The 13,871-nt window shown below is 43.7% G+C and overlaps 1 protein-coding gene across 1 annotated transcript in view; it reads left to right on the top strand.

The window, feature by feature from the left end:
- SLC35F2 (solute carrier family 35 member F2) overlaps positions 1 to 13,871 on the top strand; it is a 47,798-nt gene that overhangs the window by 18,703 nt on the left and 15,224 nt on the right. The window contains exon 2 of the mRNA XM_032838428.1: positions 12,907 to 13,082. Within this exon, the coding sequence (XP_032694319.1) occupies positions 12,907 to 13,082 (176 nt within the window). The remainder of the gene's footprint in view (positions 1 to 12,906; positions 13,083 to 13,871) is intronic.

The following is a 13,871-nucleotide window of genomic DNA, read 5'->3' as shown; positions in this document are numbered from 1 at the left end:
AAATATGAGATCTGAAGTTGCTTAGTGAATGTAGAACAAAGACAAAAGAAATCACATGTCTATCCACCCCACCGCCCACCTTTATGAGACCCAGACTTCTACTCTTGGTACCTGCCTTCCAATGATGAGTGACTTGTTAAGAGATCAGGGGACCCTTGCTCCTTGATGGGACTGGAGAAAAAGATAACTTGCCAAGTTTCCTTTTTCTGGAGTTGCTATTTTTCAGCAGAGCAGACCACTGTTACTCTGTCCATGTCAAGATGCAATGCAACTTACTTTAAATTTTCATTTTATTTTTAAAAGAGTTTATATATTTGAGAGAGAGCGAGAGAGCACATGTGTGTGTGCATGCACAGGAACTGGAGCAAGGAAGGGCAGAGGGAGAGGGAGAAGCAGACTCCCTGCTGAGCACAGAACCAGACTTTGGGGCTCCACCTCAAGACCCTGAGACCACGACCTAAGCCAAAACCGAGAGTCAGATGCTTAACTGACTGAGCCACCCAGGAGCCCCTCATTATAGTTTGAATTTGGATCTTTTCATGTGTCTGTTGGCCACCTGCAGGTCTTCTTTGGAGAAATGACTGTTCATGTCTTCTGCCCATTTTTTTTTTTTAAGATTTTATTTATTTATTTGACAGACAGAGATCACAAGTAGGCAGAGAGGCAGGCAGAGAGAGAGAGAGGAGGAAGCAGGCTCCCCGCTAAGCAGAGAGCCCGATGTGGGGCTCGATCCCAGGACTCTGGGATCATGACCTGAGCCGAAGGCAGAGGCTTTAACCCACTGAGCCACCCAGGCGCCCCTTCTGTCCATTTTTAAATTGGATTATTTGGGGGTTTTTTGGATATTGAATTATTCAAGTTCTGTATATATTTTGGATATGAACCCTTTAAGGAATGTATTTTTGTCATCATCTCATTGCCCTGAGGTATTTGTATATGAAAGGCAGGGTAAATGTTTGTTTCTTACTCTTTATGTGTGAATTTTCAAAATAATGGGTTGTTGGTTCCCTAGCATCCTTCCAAGGTTACCATTGAGTTTTATTTTTATTTTTTATTTTATTTTATTTTATTTTTAAAGATTTTATTTATTTATTTGAAAGAGATCACAAGTAGGCAGAGAGGCAGGTAGAGAGAGAGGAAGGGAAGCAGGCTCCCCGCCGAGCAGAGAGCCCAATGCGGGGCTTGATCCCAGAACCCTGAAATCATGACCCGAGCCCAAGGCAGAGGCTTAACCCACTGAGCCATCCAGGCACTCCATGAGTTTTATTATTATTTTTTTTTAATTTTAAGCTTTGGGGGCACCTGGGCTCTCTGTTCGGCGGGGAGCCTGCTTCCTCCTCTCTCTCTCTGTCTGCCTCTCTGCCTACTTGTGATCTCTCTGTCAAATAAATAAATAAAATCTTAAAAAATAAATAAATAAATAAATTTTAAGCTTTGCTTATTAATTCATGGATTTAAACGTATTTGAGGTATTTCGGTCCATTGCAATTCTTTTGATGTTCAGAATGTCTTTTTGTCATGACGCCACTAGTGTTTTGCCCACTTTATTGCCATCCAGTGTGACAAGATAGTCTAGGCTTATTTTATATGTTTCTTCCCCCAAGTCTGAAATCAGTTCTCCAAGGTGCCCTAGTTTTTTTTAGTGGGAAATCACATTTAGATGCCATATCTAGGCACGAAGAATGTTCAAGATTGTTGGTCGGTCATTGTTTCAGGCTGGCTTTTCAGTGGACAGATAGGAATTATGTATCTTTAAAATACATAAAATACAGTATAAGTTAATTCTAATTTTCAGTAGAGTTCAGAACAATAAGGGGTTTTACCTCACCCTGTTCAATCACATCTTCATCTCCTTTTCCTCCACTATAAACCAGTGCATCAGGATAATTTTTCTTTTTTCTTTCCTGACCTATAGATGACTTTGAAAACAGTTTTGATTTTACCTTTACACTTAAAAATAACAAACACAGGTCAGCGTTAGCATTCCATACTCCTTTTGCTCCGCATTTGCTTTTTAAAGTAGATCCTGGCCGTCACTTCATAGCAGTTGGTAGAAATGTTTGCCTGGCTTTTTATAGCCCACGGTACTCTTTTCTGTTTATTTGGGTGGTTCCCTATTGGTAGGCATTTAGGTTTTTTCTTTAGTCCTTTATTGTTATAGATAGTCGTGTAATGAATAGCCTGTATGTAGGCCTTTTGTATTTTTGCCAGAGGGTCTTGGTGAGAGACCACTAGAAGTAAAATTCCCCATGCTGTATCCCCCAGTAAGGATTGTGTCATTTTGCTTTGTTACCAGCAACAGTCAGAAGTACCACTAAGCCTTTTGAAGTGTCACAGATTGTGTCCAGACTGCCATCATTTTTCCCTGGATTTCTAGAATTGAGAGAACTCCGACCTGGAAGCACTTCTCGAGAAGTGTGGTCCGTGAACCAGAAACCCAGGCATCACCGAGAGCTGGTGTGAAGTGCAGATCTCAGGCTTCTCTCCAAATGTATTGAATCGCAATGTGCAATTTTTTTTTTTTTAAAGATTTTATTTACTTGAGAGGGGGAGAGTAGGAACATGAGTGGGGAGCAGGGGCCGAGGGAGAGGGAGAAGCAGACTCCTTGCTGAGCAGAGAGCTGGATGCGGGATCAATGTGAGGACCCTGAGATCATGACCGGAGCTGAGGGCAGAGGCTTAACCCACTGAGCCACCCAGGCACCCCCAGAATGTGCAATTTAACAAGATCTTCAGGTGTTCACATCACATTAAGATTTGAGAAGCACCAGTCTGGAGTTGTGGTGTTCTGTGTGATAGCTCCCAGCCACATGTGGCGACTTAAATCAGAATGAATTACACTGAGTAACTACAGTAGAAACTCCAGGTCCTCATTCAACACTCCTAGCCCCATTTCAGATGCTCAGTAGCTCCTTCTCAAACATTTCCGTCACTGCAGTAACGCCACTGCACAGTGTTGGTCTGTGGCTACTCTAGCCATTTATGGCTATTTTAATTTCAATTGAAATTATGTAACATTCAAAATTCAGTTCCTCATTTACTTTAGCCCTGTTGCAAGCGCTTGTTTGCTCCATATGGCCGGAGGCTACTCTATTGAATGGTGCATATACAGAACATTTTCATCATCGCAGAAACTTCTGTTGGACAGTTCTGGGCAGAAGGGTTCCAAGAGGCTGGGTGAGCCAGAGGAACAAGGGAAAGAAAATTTACTGAGTGCCTAAGGCGGTGGGTACTTTTCTACAGGTTAAATTAATTAGCCCTTAAACCCAAACAAGTGGTTTTACACCCATTGAAATAAAGAAACAGGGGTCGCCTGGATGGCATAGTCGGCTGAACATCTGACTCTTGGTTTTGGCTCAGGTCCTGATCACGTGGTTTGTGAGATCGAGTCCCGCCTTGGGCTCTGCACCCAGCGGGGAGTCAGCTTGGATTCTCTGTCTCTCACTATCCCTCCATTTGTGCGCGTGCTCTCTCTCAAATAAATAGATAAATCTTTTTAAAAAAGTAAAAAAACAAAGTTTTGAAACACCAGTTGAACTTCATAACACTAATAAGGGGGGGGGCTTAAACATTCTGATTCAAAGTCTAGGGTTCTCTCCACGGTGTTCACAAGGAATTCTTCTTCCCTAAAGATCACATCTGGGGTACAATCTCCACCAGCCTTTTATGGAACAAAACATGAAGTGGAAAACGTGTGTCAGCACCTGTTTCTCTTCTCTTTCATGTTTCAAATTTAAATCTAGACCCCAGTGTTCTCTAATTGCTGTGCTCGTGTTATTGCCACTCTCTCGTTGCTTGAGTTCCTCTCTCGGTGTCTCCTAACTGCAGTATTTGTCTCCCTTGCATTTTAATGTTACAGGATCTCATCTAACTTTACCACATTTCAAGAACTAATTGCGTGTAGTCACTAATCTAATAAACATTTACTGAGCATCAACTCTGAGTAAGACATAATCTAGTGGGGGTAAAAGAAAACACATTTCCTTCCCTTACTTGCCTTCGTTTTAAGGTAATGATATATCCTAGTACACTTTCTAGTCTTTGAAATTTGGCTTCTGTGGCCTTGAATATGCCTTTTTACATGAGACTGTGGGTTCTTCCAAAGCGCTAGCTCCTTGTGTTTATTAGAAGGTCATGATGCAGTAATGGCTAAATTTTTGAATCCTAGAAATGTAGATATGGAAGGAAGATAACCTGTCATCAAGGCTGCTTCTCACTATGTAAAGAAATACTATTTATTTTCTAGCTTGCTACCAGTATCATTTTAAATGCTCTAGTAATAGACACTGGACGATCTTTATGCTAAGGCTGAGGACTTGGTCAAAATGAGTATTTCTTTTCAGCATTGTAATAGGATTTTTATAGAGGGGCTGGAAGTTACTGTTCTCTACAAGGTATTTACAGGTGACAGATGTGATGGATTTTAAAATCTCCTCAAGGAAGCTGGGCTCCCTACAAGCCTCTTAGCCCTAGTATGAAATCCTGCCTTTAGCTGACAGTGTGCAACCGAGCAGCACAGATTTATTGAGAAATAAAGTGAAGAAAAATTTGTGATTTGCATTCCAGCAGTGCATTTTAATCACTCATTTGGAACTCTTTTTTTTTTTTTCCTTCAAATAAAAGGAAGAGAAAAACTCAATGGTTTGCCATCCTCATTGTATAATAATTAGACTCACCCAGGGGGCTATTTAAATAGACTGATAATGGGACCCGACTTCCCCACTTTCCTAAGAATCTGACTCAACTGGTTTGGGCTGAAGTCAGGTTTGTTTGTTCTTTTTTTTTCAAACCCTCCAATGATTTTTTAAAAAATGTACACTTAAGCAGAGAACTGATGGTCGACTTTATTGCCTGTTAAGAAGAGCTAAAGAAATGAATCAATCTGATCTTTGTGTCTCATGTATATTTTATGTAAAACTAGTGTTTGAAGTAGGCAAGAACCCATATAGCTTTTTCTTCATTCCTGAATCTTCCTGGAAATTGTTGACTTTTCTGACCCATCCTGGGAACCTTCGCTGGGCAGTCTGGGTCCTTTCTTCCCCGTGACCACAGACCCAGCTCGACACTGACACTTTCCATCTTGTTGTGGTTCTGTGTGGTGAGGTCCTTCTCTGGGATTTAGGACCAGTAAATACACAGGCCTTTTAAATTCTAAATCCCTTTCTCTTGGCATGTGTTAGGCACCCAACAGACTTCAGTAAATACACGACTGAACACACGAATAAGAGAAGATAGAAGATAGAGTTCCATTAACAAGTGTGTGCATGAGTATTTTGGAATGGAAGGGATATTAAGATACGTGCTTTTAAGTTTTCTGGAAGAAGGAAGGGGGGAGATAAAATGCTTTAAAACTCTTTTCTTCTCTCCATCCTTAAATTCTTTTTTTTTTTTTAAGATATTTATTTATTTATTTACTTGAGAGAGAGCTAGAGAGAGAGAGAGAGAGAACATGAGCAGGGGGAGGGGCAGCAGGAGAAGCAGACTCCCTGCCGAGCTGGGAGCCCGATGTGGGGCTGGATCCCAGGACCCTGGGATCATGACCTGAGCTGAAGGCAAATGCTTAACTGACTGAACCATTGGGGCTCCCTAAATTCTTAAATTCATGTAATATACTCGAGTAGTAATGCGGTCAGAAGTGACCTTCATTTATCTTCCACCTGCCTTCCCACCCTACCCCTGAGTGACTGACAACTCCTGTCCACTCTGTTTTCCGGGGGCCTGGCTCCCCCAGCAGAAGCCACCTTGGGTAACGTGTCTTAGAGTTGGAACCATGTCCTGCCTTTGAAGTTCACTGCAGTGGAGGTTCCGTTTGAAAAACTGGGACAGGATATACCCCATGGTTTGATGCACGTTGTTTCTGGCGGCTTCCCTTAGAAAGGAACGGGTTTTGTTACCGTTTGGAGAGTCCCCGTGCTCAGGTCAGAACTCCCGTGAACCAGGACCTTGTGGTGAAATGCAAATGCTGTCATGTGAAGCCATAGTAACAAAAATTGTTCTGAGGCCTTTGGTATCTCTCTTGACAAGTCTGGATACTTTTACTCTTCTTTCTTGTGTTCAACGCCCACCTCCTTCAGGTTCTCAGCTTCTCCCTCTCTCCCTAGTGCTCTCTCTCTCTCTCCTCTCTCCCTCCCAGTCTCTCTCTCCCTCCCAATCTCTCCCTCCCAGTCTCCCTCCCCCTCCCAGTCTCTTTCTTCCCCTCTCTCCCTGTCTCATGCTCTCTTGCTTCTCCATTATAGATGAGGTCATTATGATTTGGAGCCAAGAGAAGTGCATTCCTGTAACTTTAAATCTCCCTACTCAGTTTGCGACTTTTTTTTGGTTGTTGTTGTAGAGGATGGTGATACTTTATAGTTGGAGGACAGCTTGCTTAATTGTGCTATTTTAGATGGCAAATGAGAGTTCACCAGAGGAATTTTGTCAATTTGCGAACAGGGCTTAGTGCTTCCAGACTTCTATCCTCGCTTATTTCAAATGTATCATTGCTCTTGAGTCCATTATGGGATGTGAAAAATGGTCTGAATTTGGTTAGGTTATGGGCCACTTGGTTAGCTCCCTGGGGCCTTGTAGTTTGGACACCCAGGTCTCCGCTGATGGACAGGGAAGCAGGGCTCGTTCTGGTAGCAGAGAGAGCAGCCTAGATCCTTTCCGGGCAGCGAGGTGGGGATCCTTTGAAGAACGGGTTTTCTGGTATTAGCTCTCTTATTAAGTCATGACGGAGAAGGGAAGAAGGGTGAAGAGAGGGGTGTGGAGCAGGGAGTGCGGAGAAGGAGATACAGAAATTAAGAAGATACCAACATTGAGGGATGATCTCACTGCTGTGGGGGGAACAGCAGGTATTTGTGACCGGAAAACTTGGGCATCCACTCGGCTTCTCTATCATCTTGGGTAAAACTCTTCCTTCTACCTGGGTCACAGTCTTTTCAACTAAAAAAAAAAAAGGGTGGGGGGTTAGCACCAAAGTTCTGTACTTCAGAGACTTTCTTCCAGGGAGGAGAGGAGACCTTTTCCTAGGTCCTTTGCTATAAGGAGATTTGAACCCCTGATCAGTCTTTCAATGGCTGAGAGCACTGACTTCCTCTGCCTTCTCGTGGCTGTACGGCTGTGGCTGAGTCACGCAGCCCCTCCGCGTCTCGGTTTCCTCCCCCATAGCAGGAGGGTGGTCGTACTTTTCTCCGGTCGCGGTGAGGGTTGCGTGGAGCACGTGTCCTGTGCAGCGATATCAGCTGAACGACGAAGTACAGGAGAGCTGGAACCGTTGCTTGGTGCAGGGTCCTTCCTCGCGTGATTCCCGAGGGAGTACGGAGCCGGGGACAGTGACACGGAATGAATACACTTTCCCACTTTTTGGCTTTGGCTCTTTGACTTCAGTCGTCTCCTGGTGCTCTAGGCAGACCAAGTAGCGAATTTCTTTTGTTTAGCCTAAAATCTAGAATCAGTGTCTCCTTTAGAAAGAAGTGAGCACAAGAGGAAGAGGTCGGAACCCTGTCGGAGCCCTGGCGTCCAGTTTGCCTCATCAGCGGGTGACGGGCGCAGCCTCCCTAGAAAGGCTCCTACCCTTGTGGGAGCAAGTCCTGAGCTCCTTGCTCACCTGAAAGTGTCCTTCCAGAGTCTAAAAAACGTCTTTGCATCTGGCCAGTGACTGATACCGTTCTTCCCCTTGAAGGGTAGGGATTCTGCACTTCCTTCCTTTTGAGAGTAACAGAGTAAACAACAAGCGGTGAGAGAACACTTTCAAGGGGCATCGAGCAAAACAAAATGGAAGATGCTTCTATGAGCTTAAGAGCAGCCGTTCCTCTCTGAGATGTTTCTCTAGAGCAAAGGATTCCTGTAAACTTTGTGCAACAAATAGGAAGTCATTCTATTTGCAGGATACCCTGAGTAGTCCCTGCCAGGCCATCCCGAGAGCTTAGGTCCCGCCGTCCTGAGGAGATTATGTATTAGCATATCAGCAACACGCCTGCAGCAGTTTGCTAAGAACTGGAAAAACTCTTAGATAAGTCAGGGAGACGGTATGCAAGAATGTTTGTGGAGGCATTGTTTATAAGAGCTCACACACACACACACACACACACACACACCTTAGAATACAACCTAAGTATCAAGAAGGGAATGGAGAAAGTGATAGGATCAGGTACTAGGAAGGAATGAACCAGAACTAGCCAATGGACATGGATGACTCTTGTATACTGTTGATCAAAATAGCAAGTTGCAACAAAACTGTACTTACGTGTTATGCTGTTTATGTAAAATTTTAAAACAAGCAGAGCAATGCTGTTTATTGCTTAGGGATATTCGCATAAATATTAAAATACAGGGAAATGCATGGCATAGATAGATGCCCAGTTCTGGAGCAGCTGGTTACCTCCGAGAGCTGAGGCTGGGGCGAGCCGGAGGGGGAAGTGTCCATGTTGCCAATATTTTGTTCCCAGGCTCGCTGGTAGATACATCCATGTGTGTTGGCTATACATTATACTTAGTTATATGTCGAGTATCTTATAGAAGTTTAAAAAAGCAATAATTAAAGCTGCGAGAGAGTAGTCCCCAGTGAGACCGGCAAAGGGAATTTGGGGTCAGATGGATGGGGTGCGCTGCAGGCCATTTTAAGGTTTGGCTTTCATTTAGGGATGAAGGGATCCTTGCTGAGAGATTTCAGGAAGGGTGGGGGTGATCCCCTTAACATTTCATTAACATTTGGAACATTGACTCCTGCTAGGGAGTAGAGACTGGATCCATGGAGAGTGGTGCAGTTAGGAGAAATTTGCTATAGCCCGAATGGTAGAGCACTTTCTCTTTAAAGTGCTGTCTTCTCCTGCTTCCAGAATGGTCTTCCTCCCTTGTTCTCTCCCTCTTCTCTGGACATGCCTCTCCATCCCTATCTCTAATTCCCTTTCTTCCTCTGGCTCCTTAGTGTTGCTGTTTCTCAGAATGTTTCTTTCTTTCTTTTTTAAAAATCTCTTTATTTATTTTTTTAAATGTATATGTCTTAGCATTATTTATATTCCAACTTCAGTTGCCATCTCTATGCTTTTAATTCTCAAATTTATTTCTGTAACCCAGTCCTTCCTCCCGGCTCTCAACTGTCTACTGGATATTTTTTCCTTGACTGTCTCATAATTACACAAACTCCAGCATGTCCAAATGGAGTTATTCTCTTTTCCAGATGTGCCTTTTTCCTGCTGCCATTGGGGTCTTGGCTAACCATATTGTGACCTGCCCAGCTGTCTGATCTAGAAAACCGGGTACTCTTCTAGACTCTGCTCTCTGTCAACTTTCCTCTTTAACTGGTTTTCATATGAGGCATTAAGGGTAAGGTTTTGGTGCTATGTGCTATGACATATTTAGGGATCCAGGAATGCTCAGTCACTGATGTGCTGGTCACTTCACTCCCTCCTATTCAGAATATCTCAGTGATCTCACCCCCAGCAAGATAAGATGCCAACTTTAGAGTGCTGGATCCAAGGCCCTTGTTGATCTGGCTTGTGTAGACTCTTCCTGCCTTCATCTGCTGCCATTTTCCTCTTTTCACCTTCTTTGCAGCTACACCAACCCACTTGAAATCCCTGAATGTGCCCTACTGTTTTAGGGCTCTGTGCCTTAGTGTATGCTTTTCCTTCTGCTTAGCATGCCTTTCCTTGCTGTGCTTGTCTGGTGAACTCTTGAAGTTTTGTAAGCCAGTACATTATAGCACTTGTCTTGTCCTAATTCCTGGTTTACATTCCTGTTTATCCCCAGTAGACTCTGAACCTCTTAGGCACAGAGTGTGTCTCTTAAAGGTTTTTTGTTTCTTTTATTTTTATTTTTATTTTTATTTGAGAGAGAGAGAGAGCAAGCACATGTGTGAACGGCCAGAGGAGCCGAAGAAGAGGGACAGAGTCTTAAGCAGGCTCCATGCTCAGTGTGGAGCCGGACGTGGGGCTCCATCCCACTACCCTGAGATCATGCCCTGAGTTGAAATCAAGTCAGACACTTAACCAACCGAGCCACCCGGGCGCCCCTCAGATTTTCTCTTCTTGTCCTGACACATGGCAAAGACTCTGCCAGTATGTTCACTTAGGGTTGACTCACCCAGCAAGCTTCCCCTTTGTTTTTGGGCCCCTGGGCTAGGATTGTTTGAGTTAGTTGCAAATTACTGAAATAAACATTCCAGAGGGAAAAATACATTGTAAACTCTTAGAACAGATATTCTTTGTCTTCTGCTGCAGTTTTGGTATTTTCTACTTTGCTTCTGAGCAACTCTGGAAGGATTTATAGGAACATTTTGAACAAAAGTGGGGGTTCTCAGTCCTGTTTCCTGACCCTTCCAGGAGCTGTCTTTACTATCTCCTTTCAGTTTCTTTTTGGTCAGTCTTCAAGTTTTCATTCACACTGCCTTCTGGTCATCTCCCAGATATGTTTAAACTTCCATGTTTCATGAGATGATAATAATAATAAATAATATAATAATAAATAATATAATAATTATATAATAATAAATAATAATAAACCTGTCTTCAACTGCTGTGTATTCTTCAAACTCTTTCCTTATTTCTGTTCTCCTTTTCATTGTTAAACAAAAACAAAAACAAAAACAGTTATTTCTGCTTGATGCATTCAGTGGCTCATAATCTTTGCACCCCACCCACCGGAATCTGACTTTGGGCATTCCCACTAGCCAAAAGCTTTCTTTGAAAGCGATGAGAAACTTCCAGCTTGCCAGTCCAACTCTTTCTCTTTAGCCATAAGGCCGCCCCTTCTCTCTGTAGTTTTTGATACTATCATATTGATGATCTCTTCCTTTTAAAAAAAGTGTTTCCACTCTTAGCTTCTGTATCACGGCACTCCCATAATTCCTAGTTTTTCTCTGACTCTTGGGTTTCACTGGAAAACTAGAGAAGTGTCTTATATTTGGAGGTACCATAAATTTGAGCATATATGATAATTTCTTTATCCGTTTACATTCATTCAACACATACTGAACTGAGGGACAGCAAAGCACCAGGCCCTGGATGTATAGTGGAGAGAAAACAGATGTGGTCTAACTTTATGCAGTCCAGAGTTTCAACTTTGTTATCTGTTACTGGGTAACACATTGTCGCAGACTTTGTGACCTTTGTAAGACACAGGTGTTGGGGATCAGGCATCAGGGCGAGGTCTAGCTCTGCCCTTGGCTTAGGGGCCTCTCGCTAGGCTGCAGTCATGGTGTCTGCCAGGGCTGGGGACCCAGCTGCGGCCTCCAGCGGGGACAGATCTGCTTCTAAGCTCACGTGGACGTTAGCAAGTTTCCTTTCCTTGCCGACCGGTGGGCTGATGTTCCCAGTTCCTTGCTGGGGTTTGGCCAGAACGCACCTTCAGTTTCTTTCCACGTGGGTCTTTCTGTATAAGCTTGTTTCATGGGATCCAGCAGGGGAGAGAGTAGAGTTGACTTGCAAGATGGAAGTGATAACCTTAGGAATGTGTTCGTGGAAATGACATCCCATTATTTGTACTGTACTCCAGTGGTTAGAAGCAAGTCACAGGTCCTGCCCACCCTCAGGAGGAGATCACACAGGGCGAAGCTACCAGGAAGCAGAGACTCCCTGGGGACCTTCTTAGAGTCCTCCTGTCACAAACCTCTTCCTGTTTTTCCTGGTATCTGCCCAGTCATTTATTCTACAAACCCTAACCCTAGGCAGCTCAGATGGTTGAACGTCCCAATCTTGGTTTTGGCTCAGGTCATTGTCTCAGGGTTGTGGGATCGAGCCCCGTGGCGGGCTCTGCACTCAGCTCAGTCTGCTTGAGATTCTCTCTCCCTCTACCCCTTTCTACCCTGTGCTCACTCGTTTTCACTCTCCCTGCCCTCTCAAATAAATAAATAAAATCTTAAAAAAAAAAAAAGAAAGAAACCCAGAGATCATTTTCAATACTTCCCCCTGAGGTTTCACGGGCTGCTGGGTTCTCTACATTCTGCCCCTGTGGCACCTTTCACGCTGTCCTCTACTTTCCACTGACGGTGACATGGTTTCGTTGGTTGTTAAGACGCTTCTTTCTTTAAATGCCAAAAGGCAGAGCCTGGGTCTTATTCTTCTCTGAATTCAAAGTGTCAGCCTCTAGCGTGATTCACAGTCTTGGCTGCACACTGGAATAACCTGGTAAGCTTGGCACATCATCCACTCCTGGGAACCCAACGCCTGGGACCCACTGCCAGAGACAAGGATGCGGTCGGTCCATCCAGGCGCAGCTGAACATTGGCGTTCACAGTCTCCGTGATTCAGCAGTGCTGGGTGGCCCAGTCGGTTACTGTTGGACTCTTTCTTGATTTCCACTCAAGTCAGGATCTCAGGGTCGTGGGATCAAGCCCTGCATCAGGCTCTGCACTCAGTGGGGAGTCTGCTTGTGGGTCTCTCTCTGCCCCTCCCCCGACTCATGCCTGCATGTGTGCGATGCTCACTCTCTCTCTGTAAAAGAAATAAACAATAAAACCTTCGAAAAGTCTCCTTGATTCAAACCTGCAGGCAACCTTGAAAGCCATTGCTTCTTGAAGAAATCAAGTCTCCGGGAGAATGAAAGGTTGAGAAAGTGGTGAACACTTCATGCATGGGAAGAATTTAAAACTAGCGTCAACGTTAAAAAAAAAAAGAAAAAATCACCCACATACTTTAAACGGTAGATGACATCACTTAGTAATCCAAACGATCTCTGTGTGGTCAGTGAAGGCGGGGAATATGTTTTTTGGTGGGAATGAGGGGGAAAATCAGAAATGTAAAAGAGCAAAGATAGAGTCTTTGGAAATACAAAACTTTCGTTTTAGTGCATGTGAAGTAAGCAATGAAGTGAACTGAAGAACCACCTGGGATAATTAGAATATTTCTTCGTGTTGAGCCTCTGTGTGTGTTTGTGTGTGGAGTAACTTAGTTGGGAGTTGTTCTGATTTTCTCCTTTATTTTCTAGGAATATCTTGAAGACAATTGCCCTGGGTCAGATGTTGTCCTTGTGCATATGCGGGACAGCCATCACCAGCCAGTTCCTGGCAGAAAAATACAAAGTGAACACCCCCATGCTCCAGAGCTTTATCAACTACTGCCTGCTGTTTCTCTTTTATACAGTGACGCTGGCGTTTCAGTCAGGTAGGTCAAATGTGAGGGTGACCTTTTCAACAAATTATCTTCATAAAAATGTTTTGGCTTCTAGATATTAAAAAAAACAAAATGAGGTAAAAACCAAGAACAGGAAACTGTTCTTCATAGAAGTTATTAGATAAGTATGACACCCCTGAATTCTCTGAAAATTTATGGAGATTTAGGTATGATTCAGTGAAATCGTTGATTAAAACAGGTAGCGCCAAACTGTCCCAGTAGAAGTTGTCAGAATATAAAAAAGTGCTGGTGTGCCTGGCTGGCTTAGCGTGGGACTCTTGAGCCCCATATTGGGTGTAGAAATTACTTTAAAAAAAATTTAAAAATTAAAATTTAAAAAAAAAAACTGTAAATGCCATTACGAGTTAGGTTTTGTTTTTTTCTCCCGTGGTTGATATTTAAGAGACAATACTAAACAGCCCTTAAAAAGAGCCTCACTCTCCAAAATATATATTTCCAGTTAAGTGGAACACTGGTTGCAGGTACATGAAATCTGTGTCTTGAGGGAGACAAAGACAAGGAACTGGCAAGGAATTAACATCTTTATCGCTGGCTGGTTTTTGTTGTTGTTGTTGTTGTTGTTTTTTAAGGATTTATCATTCTTGGGGCTCCTGAGTGACTCATTTGTTAAGCGTCTGACTTCGGCTCAGGTCATGATCCCAGAGTCGTGGGATGGAGTCCCGCATCAGGCTCTCTGCTCAGCGGGGAGCCTGCTTCTCCCTCTCCCTCTGCTGCTCCCCCTGCTTGTGTTCCCTCTCCCACTGTCTCTCTCTCTCTCTG

This window comes from Lontra canadensis, unplaced genomic scaffold (genome assembly GCF_010015895.1).
Source record: "Lontra canadensis isolate GAN:19392208 unplaced genomic scaffold, GSC_riverotter_1.0 scaffold104, whole genome shotgun sequence".
NCBI lineage: Eukaryota > Metazoa > Chordata > Mammalia > Carnivora > Mustelidae > Lontra > Lontra canadensis.
The sequence above is the reverse complement of the archived record's forward strand: the minus strand, read 5'-3'. Positions and strand labels throughout refer to the sequence as shown.